Source organism: Chiloscyllium plagiosum, chromosome 7 (genome assembly GCF_004010195.1).
Source record: "Chiloscyllium plagiosum isolate BGI_BamShark_2017 chromosome 7, ASM401019v2, whole genome shotgun sequence".
Classification (NCBI taxonomy): domain Eukaryota; kingdom Metazoa; phylum Chordata; class Chondrichthyes; order Orectolobiformes; family Hemiscylliidae; genus Chiloscyllium; species Chiloscyllium plagiosum.
The window spans coordinates 106088529-106098551 of NC_057716.1; the positions used below are offsets into that span (position 1 = coordinate 106088529).

The 10023-nt window shown below is 49.2% G+C and overlaps 1 protein-coding gene across 1 annotated transcript in view; it reads right to left on the reverse strand.

Annotated features, from left to right (window-relative positions):
* Positions 1–10023, reverse strand: part of LOC122551955 (striated muscle preferentially expressed protein kinase-like) — a 267850-nt gene that overhangs the window by 106541 nt on the left and 151286 nt on the right. The window contains exon 4 of the mRNA XM_043694526.1: positions 6313–6495. Within this exon, the coding sequence (XP_043550461.1) occupies positions 6313–6495 (183 nt within the window). The remainder of the gene's footprint in view (positions 1–6312; positions 6496–10023) is intronic.

A 10023-nucleotide genomic window follows, 5' to 3' on the forward strand; every position in this document is an offset into this window, starting at 1 on the left:
GAGAAAGGGGAGAGAGAGGGATGGTGGGGGGAGAAAGGGAGAGACAGGAGAAAGGGGATAAGAGTTGGGGGGAAAGAGAGAGGGTGAGGGGGGAGAGAAAGATAGGAGAGAGACATAGAGGGGGAGATGGAGCGAGAGAAAGACACAGAGAGAGAGACACGATCACTGTCAGACATACACCATTCTGAAGGGGCTCAGCTGAGTTCACCCTGAGCTGTTGTTGCGGCCCAGGGAGTGGGGTGGAGGGGATCTAGAACACTGGGAGTTGGAGAACGGTCTCGGGATGAGGGTGAATTGTTTGGGACTGAGATGAGGAGAAATGTCTTCACTTGGAGAGGGTTACAGAGTGTCCATTGTTGAGTGGATTGGAGTCTGTGACAGACAGTGACTGTAAATACAGCCACTTTCACCTTCACAGTCAGACACAGGGAAGCTCATGGATTGCCAGGAAGAAGTCTCTCTGGTTTGAAGGAAGTTTTTAAACATTACCGAAAGATTTGAGGGATGGAGCGTCTTTACCTGGAGGACGGGGAGAATGTGACACTCTTTATCCTGAGGGGGTGGGGGGGTGTCCAGGATTACTAGGAGGGAACATTAAAGAAAATATAGGCTGCTGGACCCATCATCCCCCCCACCCCCACTATCATCCTAACCAATCCAGTCTCTCTTCATTCATCAATCGTGCCATCCCAGGGATCAGGAGAAAGAGGGGATTGCTGATGTTGGAGAGTCAGTGTTGAGAGTGTGGTGCTGGAAAAGCATCCGAGGAGCAGGAGAATCAATGTTCTGGGCAAGAGCCCTTCATCAGGAATGGTTGGGGGGGGCAGGGGAAGGGGGCTGAGAGAAAAATGGGATTGGGGTGGGGCTGGAGGAAGGTAGCTCGGAAGGCGATAGGTAGATGGGAGGTGGGGGTGCAGGTGATAGGCCAGAGCACTCCTTCTATCACCAGAAGACTGGCGGGGGGCAGGGTGACCAAATCACACTCAATATTGCAGGAATGAAGGAGGCTTGGCCTTGATTTCTCAGAGACAGGTTAAAACTCAGGGACAAAATGGGATGATGACAACTCTTTCTGAATACTCCTTGTGCCCTACCAGAAGGGTGTGGTCCTTGCTGTTAAATGCCTGATGGGCCAGTCCTATTCATTTCCAATAGCGTTTGAAATCCAGTTCACACAACACAAATTCCAACCTGTGATTACTCGTTCCCCATGCATATATTCTCTCAGTCAGATAGTCAGCCAATTGTGCCTTAATAACTCTTTACTCATTATCTATTCCCAATATCGATTCCGTCCCATGGATTCCGGCTAAAGCCTGATAGATTACAGAGAGATCAGTCAAGATTCGTGTGGTTCTGGAAAAGCACAGCAGGTCAGGCAGCATCCCACGAGCAGGAAAATCGACGTTTCGGCTAGGGGTCCTTCATGAAGGGCTCCTGCCTGAAACGTCGATTCTCCTGCTCCTCGGGTGCTGTCTGACCTGTTGTGCTTTTCCAGCACCACTTTAATCTTGACTCTGATCTCCAACATCTGCAGTCCTCACTTTCGCCTAGAGAGATCATTCAGGCGGTCAGCAACAACATGGGTTCGATTCCCACTCTGGCTGAGGTTATCATGAGGGTTCCACCTTCTCAACCTCACCACAGGCATTGTGACCCTCAGGTTAAACCACCACCACCAGAGCAGTGTTAGGGTCTGTTAAAGCTTTATAGGGTGGCACAGTGGCTCAGTGGTTAGCACTGCTGCCTCGCAGCACCAGGGACACGGGTTCAATTCCTGCCTTGGGCAACTGTCTATGTGGAGTTTGCATGTTCTCCTCATGTCTGTGTGCAGGTTAAATGGCTTGGCCATGCTAAATTGCCCATAGTGTCTAGGGATGTGTAAGTTAGGTGCATTAGTCAGGGGTAAATGTGGAGTAATAGGGTAGGGGAATGGGTCTGGGTGGGTTATTCTTCGGAGGTATGGACTTGCTAGGCTGTAGGTTTTTTCTTGAGGGTTTAGACAGGGTTTTGGGGGTTTAGGGAGGGGGTATGGGGAGTTTCGATGGGATTAGGGAGGCAGTGGGGTTTGATGAGAGTGTGGGAGTTTAAACAGGGTTATGGGGGGCCAGGGAGCAGGATGGGGGTTTGATGGGATATTGGGGGGGGAGGTTTAGATAGGGTTAGAGAAAGGGCAGGGAAAGGGGTTTTAAGGTCCTTTCACAACCCCAAGACATTCCTGAAACCCCAATAAAGTGATTCTGAAGTGTCACTATGAGTAACAACAAGTTGCATTAATGTAGCCACCTGTTAGGTTGTTAGCTGACCCCAGCAGCCTGCGTGGAACATTGTCAGGACAAAATGCGCTGTTAGCTATTAGGACGCGTGACATCATGCTGAGTGAGAGAGGTCAGTTTGGAAGGAGAAGTGAGTGGGGGTGGGGAGTGTGTTCTGGTCATTGTTGTCAGACAGAGCAGGTTTAAACACCCATTTGCATGTAAAGGCCACATATCGTCCTCAAATCATAAGCCCAGCTCTTACCAGACTCGCGACAAAGGGAAGTGGAGTTAGCCTTTATCCTACCCTCTCCTCCACTTGGAATTCATCGCTGAGCGACATACGCTGTCTCCAATCCAACCCTTGGAAACAGCTGGAGTCCAGGCAGCTCCTGTCACACAGCTAGCTGTCCCTCTCAGGAGGGCTCTATCCATCTCTCTGAAACATCAACTGTCATCCTCCAAGGATGAGCAAAAAGCAAAACTCCTTTCCCAACTCCTTCCCAATCTTTCAAAACAGGTCTCTCAGCAATTCCAGGACGGTCACAGACTGCAGGAGATCAGAACGTTGCAATTTAAATCCGGATCAGATTTCCAGAAGCCTTCAAATAGAATGGGTTGGGGGGGGGGGGGGGAGAGCGTCCTCTTCATCTAGGGTTGGGAAGGAGGGTTCAGAGACAATGGGAAAGTGCTGAGGAATATCTGTGAGCAGACACAGTGACCCAGGCTTCAGGGAAGGAGAGAGACCGTGAGAGACAGTAAACAGTAGTGGGCATGTCGTCACCAGGAATGCTTGGCATTCTCTTTATATAGGGAGCGAGTACAATTCCAGCCAGCACTGAGTCTTTCCAATACTCAGCAGAGCTGGGGGAAGGGCAAGTGACAATCCACTTCCCAAATGGATCATTGTATCTGTTGGTCGGACACATGCTGTAGAAATACTCTCTGAAAACAAGAAATGCTGGAGATCACAACGGGTCAGGCAGCATCTAGGGAGGGACAGCAAGCTATCGTTTCAAATCTAGATGACTCTGATTTGTTCCTAGAAATAACCTCCTTTTGTAATCACAGAAAGATGCCATTCAGTCCATCATACCTGCAGTGGCTCCTCAATAAAGCATCATTACGTGGTGACAATCTCTTGCTTTCCCGCCATACCTTGCTCACTACTTCCATTCTCTTTCCCTCAGGGTGTTGACTGGGTCTCTGAGTATATTCAAGGTTGAGATGGATAGATTTTTAATCAGGGAGGGAAATCAAGGGGTATGGGGAAAAGGCAGGCAAATGGAGCTGAGGGTTAGCACAATAGGGCTGAATGGCCTCCTCCCACCTCTTATGAGATGTGGTAAGGCCAGATCTTGTTGCCAGTTCAGAGGGCAGTGAGGGGACCACATTGATGTGTGTGTGGAGTTACAGACTGGGTAAGGATGGCAGATTTCCCTCCCTAAAGGGCACTAGTGACCCGGATGGGTTTGTACAATAGCTGATAGCTATAAATCAGCTTACATGTAGTAACTGAATTTACCTCCCAGCAGCTGTCCTGAAGGGATTTGAACCCATGTCCCCAGAACATTATTGGGGTGACATAGTGGCTCAGTGGTTAGCACTGCTGCCTCACAGCACCAGGGACTCAGGTTCAATCCCACCCTCGGGCAACTGTCTGAGTGCAGTTTGCACATTCTCCCCGTGTCTGCGTGGGTTTCCTCCGAGTGTTCTGGTTTCCTCCCACAGCCCAAAGATGTGCAGGTTAGGGTGGATTAACTAAGGGAAATTGCCCATACTGACTAGGGATGCTCGGTTTAGGTGGATTAGCCATGGGAAATTCAGGGTTACAGGGATACGGCAGGTGGGTGGGTCTGAGTGGGATGCTCTTCAAAGGGTCGGTGTGGAATGATGAGCCAAATAAACTGTTTCCACACTGTAGGGATTCTATGACACTACTCTGAGTTACTAGTCCGATGGCATTACCACTACACCACCATCTCCCTATGCTATCTGCTGGGTATCACTGCCCAGAAATATTTTGCTGTATCTTTCTGGCCCTAAATCTTGCTCGCACTCCATTGGCTAGTCACAGAGGCTTGGGAGGGTGTTCATTCTCAGCTCAGAACCATGAGTCCATGGGTTCAATCACACACGTTAAGAGGCTGTGACAGAGTTTCCTTCTCTATCACCACGACCTGTGCAGCATCCTCCGCCTTTGTAAAGACAGATGCAAAATATTCAGTCATACTCCTTGCCTCCAGGTGTAAATCCCCTTTGTGGTCTCTGATTGGTCCTACTACTCCTTTATCAGATAGTGAAGTTGGGAGGTCATGTTGCGGCTGTACAGGACATTGGTTAGGCCACTGTTGGAATATTGTGTGCGATTCTGGTCTCCTTCCTATCAGAATGATACTGTGAAACTTGAAAGGGTCCAGAAAAGATTTGCAAGGATGTTGCCAGGGTTGGAGGATTTGAGCTATAGGGAGAGGCTGAACAGGCTGGGGCTGTTTTTCCTGGAGCGTCGGAGGCTGAGGGGTGACCTTATAGAGGTTTATAAAATCATGAGGGACATGAATAGGATAAATAGATAAAATCTTTTCCCTGGGGTGGGGGAGTCCAAAACTAGAGGGTATAGGTTTAGGGTGAGAGGGGAAAAATATAAAAGAGACCTACGGGGCAACTTTTTCACGCAGAGGGTGGTACATGTTTGGAATGAGCTGTCAGAGGATGTGGTGGAGGCTGGTACAATTACAGCACTTAAAAGGCATCTGGATGGAAGTATGAATAGGAAGGGTTTAGAGGGATATGGGCCAAGTGCTGGCAAATGGGACGAGATTAGGTTAGGATATCTGGTCAGAATGGATGAGTTGGACCGAAGGATCGGTTTCCGTGCCGTACAGGTCTATGACTCTAATCCCAACAGTTTGGGTTCATTGCCTGCATCACCTGAGGTTACCATGAAGTGCTCTCCTTCTCGACCTCTCCCCTCGCCTGAGGTGTGGTGACCCTCGGGTTAAATCACCATCAGTGTCTCTCTCTCTCTCTCGCGCTCTCTCTTTCTCTCTTATGAGAGAGCAGCCCCGTGGAACTATAGTGGCTTTACTTACTAACTGATAGAAGGCTTTGAGATTGGGCGACACAGTGGCTCAGTGGTTATCACTGCAGCCTTACAGCACCAGGAATCCTGGTTCGATTCCAGCCTCGGGTGACCATCTGTGTGGAGTTTGCACATTCTCCCCATGTCTGCGTGGGTTTCCTCCCACAGTCTAAAGATGTGCAGGTTAGGGTGAATTGGCAGTGGAAAATGCAGCAATTGGATGGGATGTTCTTCGTGGGTTGGTACAGCCCATCTGCATGGATTTGACAATCTCCCCTCTGGAATACTGGGAGCTCCTATCAGTCAAGAAAGGCTGCGCCTCTTTCATAATCAGAAAGAGTGGACCGAGGAGGAAATCATCAAATCTCTACAGGGAGCATCCGGTCCACATCAACGCTCCATAGAGCCTCCCACCCGTTCCTTCTAACCCTACATCATGGCTAACCCACCGAGGAGAACGTGAGGACTGCAGATGCTGGAGATCAGAGTTGAGAGTGTGGTGCTGGAAAAGAACAGCAGGCCAGGCAGCATCCACGGAGCAGGAGGATTGACGTTTCAGGCATAAGCCCTTCATCAGGATCTCACACCTAGCCTGAAGACTAGAGAGTGCTGCATTGGGGGAGCAATTTCCCATGGCCAATCCATCCCTAACCTGCCATCAATATAAGATATTCATTCCACAGTAAGATCAGGAGAGAGGTCTGTTAGCAGGAGAGGATGTGGAACATGGGGAGTGGTGGCAGTGAATAGTATTAATGTAGCTCAGGGGAACAGGGTCAAAACATGATGGAGAAGGGGATGGGGGAGACAGGGATCAGTTGAAATGTAAAGGGGTAGAGAAGCCGCATATGGAGTAGAAACACTAGAATAGGGCAGATGGAGCAAATGGCTGGAATTAATGTAACATTGTGCGATCCAGGGCCATTAAGAGGGTGATATATAAATGCAGGCCTCTGCTTGTTGTCGGTCACGTACCTGCTCGCACCTGGACGGACGCACAGCAGCTGGCTAGTCCGACCTCATTGGCCGCACTGACGGAGTACAGGCCCCCATCCAGGGTGCTCGCTGAGGGAATGTACAAGGTGTGTCTCTCTCCCTCTGCCTTCAGCACGTGGGTCTGGCTCGACTTCAGGACCTCACCATCTTTCTTCCAGACAACTGATGGAGAGATAAAGAAAGACAAGTGAATGAATAAAGCAGAACCTATCACAAAAGGTCCTTTCAAAGGTGACGGAAATGTCTTAGTCAGACAGGTTCGAGGTTAGTAAGGGGGTTAAATGTTACAGGGAGAAGGCAGGATAAAGAACCTGAGAAATATCACAGCTAAGATCAAACCCGAATGACCTAATTCTGCTCTCATATCTAATGGTCATGATGTGGAGGAGCCAATGTGGGACTAGGGTGGACAAAGTTAAAAATCACACAACACCAGGTTATAATCCAACAGGTTTATTAGGAAGCACTAGCTTTCTGAGCACTGCTCCTTCATCAGGCAGCTGTGGATCAAAAGACACAGAATTTATTGACACTGATTTTTTGCTATGAATGCAGCACTCCCTCACTACTGCACTCCTTCAGTACTGCACTCCCTCAATACAGAACTCCCTCACGACTGCACTCTCTCAATGCTGCACTCCCTCAATACAGACCTCCCTCAGTACTGCACTCCCTCAATGCAGAACTCCCTCAATACTGCAGTCCCTCAATGCAGCACTCCCTCAATACACCATTCCCTCAATGCAGCACTCCCTCAATGCAGCACTCCCTCAATACAACACTCCCTCAATACAGCACTCCCTCAATACAGCACTCCCTCAATACAGCACTCCCTCAATGCAGCACTCCTTAAATACAGCACTCCCTCAATGCAGCACTCTCTCAATGCTGCACTCCCACAATACAGACCTCCCTCAGTACTGCACTCTCTCAATGCTGCACTCCCTCAGTACAGACCTCCCTCAGTACTGCACTCCCTCAATGCAGAACTCCCTCAGTACTGCACTCTCTCAATGCTGCACTCCCTCAATACTGTAATCACTCAATACAGCACTCCCTCAATACAGCACTCCCTCAATGCAGCATTCCCTCAATACCAGCACTCCCTCAATACAGCACTCCTTCAAAACAGCACTCCCTCAATGCAGCACTCCTTAAATACAGCACTCCCTCAATACAACACTCCCTCAATACAGCACTCCCTCAATGCAGCACGCACTCAATAGTGCACTCCCTCAATACTGTATTCCCGCAATGCAGCACATCCTTAGTGCAGCACGCACTCAATACTGCTCTCCCTCAATACTGCACTCCCTCAATACTGTATTCCCTCAATGCAGCACTCCCTCAATGCAGCACTCCCTCAATGCAGCACTCCCTCAATACTGCACTCCATCAATACTGTATTCCCTCAATGCAGCACTCCTTAAATACAGCACTCCCTCAATACAACACTCCCTCAATACAGCACTCCCTCAATGCAGCAAGCACTCAATACTGCACTCCCTCAATACTGCACTCCCTCAATGCAGCATTCCCTCATTACAGCACTCCCTCAATACAACACTCCCTCAATACAGCACTCCCTCAATGCAGCACGCACTCAATACTGCACTCCCTCAATACTGTATTCCCTCAATGCAGCATTCCCTCATTACAGCACTCCCTCAATACAACACTCCTTCAAAACTGCACTCCCTCAATACAACACTCCCTCAATACAGCACTCCCTCAATGCAGCAAGCACTCAATACTGCACTCCCTCAATACAGTATTCCCTCAATGCAGCACATCCTCAGTGCAGCACGCACTCAATACTGCACTCCCTCAATACTGCACTCCCTCAATACTGTATTCCCTCAATGCAGCACTCCCTCAATGCAGCACTCCCTCAATGCAGCACTCCATCAATACTGTATTCCCTCAATGCAGCACTCCCTCTATACTGCACTTCCTCAATACTATATTCTCTCAATGCAGCTCTACCTCAATACTGTGCTGACTCACTACTGCACTCAGTCAATACTGGAATGTCAGTACTTCACCCCCTCAATACTGCAGCCTCTCAATACTGCACTCCCTCAATATTGCATTTCCTCAGTGCATCACTCCCTCAAAGCAGCACTCCCTCAACATCGCATACCCTCAATATTGCACTCCCACAATACAATACTCCCTCAGTGCAGCACTCCCACAATCCTGCACTCCGTCAATACTGCAGCTCCTCAATACTGCACTCCCTCAATAATGCATTTCCTCAGTGCATCACTTCCTCAATACTGCACTCCCACAATACATTACTCCCTCAATACTGCACTCCCTCAGTGCAACACTCCCTCAATACAGCACTCCCTCAATATTGCACTCCCTCAAAGCAGCACTCCCTCAACATTGCACTCCCTCAATACTGCACTCCCACAATACAATACTCCCTCAGTGCAGCACTCCCTCAATGCAGCACTCCCTCAATACACCACTCCCTCAATACTGCACTCCCTCAATACACCACTCCCTCAATACACCACTCCCTCAATACAGCACTCCCTCAATGCAGAACTCCCTCAATACAGCACTCCCACAATGCAGCACTCCTTCAAAACAGCACTCCCTCAGTACAGCACTCCCTCAATGCAGCACTGCCTCAATGCAGCACTCCCACAATACTGCACTCCCTCAGTGCAGCACTCCCTCAATGCAGCACTCCCTCAATGCAGCACTCCCTCAATACTGCTCTCCCTCAATACTGTATTCCCTTAATGCAGCACATACTCAATACACCACTCCCTCAATACAGCACTCCCTCAATACAGCACTCCCTCAATAACAGCACTCCCTCAATAACAGCACTCCTTCAATGCAGTGCTTCCTCAGTGCAGCACGCACTCAATACTGCACTCCCTCAAGACTGTATTCCCTCAATGCAGCACTCCCTCAATACAGTACTCCCACAATACTGTATTCCTTCAATGCAGCACTCCGTCAATACAGCATGCACTCAATACTGCACTCCCTCAATTCAGCACTCCCACAATGCAGCACGCACTCAATACTGTACTCCCTCAATACTGTATTCCCTCAATGCAGCACTCCCTTAATACACCACTCCCTCAATGCAGCACACATTCAATACTACACTCTCTCAATACTGTATTCCTTCAATGCAGCACACACTCAATACTGCACTCCCTCAATGCACCACTCCCTCAATGCAGCACGCACTCAATACTGCACTCCCTCAAGACTGTATTCCCTCAATGCAGCACTCCCTCAATACAGTACTCCCACAATACTGTATTCCTTCAATGCAGCACTCCGTCAATGCAGCATGCACTCAATACTGCACTCCCTCAATGCAGCACTCCCTCAATTCTGCACTCCCTCAATGCAGCACTCCCTCAATGCAGCACGCACTCAATACTGCACTCCCTCAATACTGTATTCCCTCAATGCAGCACATACTCAATACACCACTCCCTCAATACACCACTCCCTCAATACCAGCACTCCTTCAATACAGCACTCCCTCAATGCAGCACGCACTCAATACTGCACTCCCTCAATACTGTATTCCCTCAATACAGCACTCCCTCAATACAGCACTCCCTCAATACCAGCACCCCTCAATACAGCACTCCCTCAATACAGCACTCCCTCAATACAGCACTCCCTCAATACAGCACTCCCTCAATA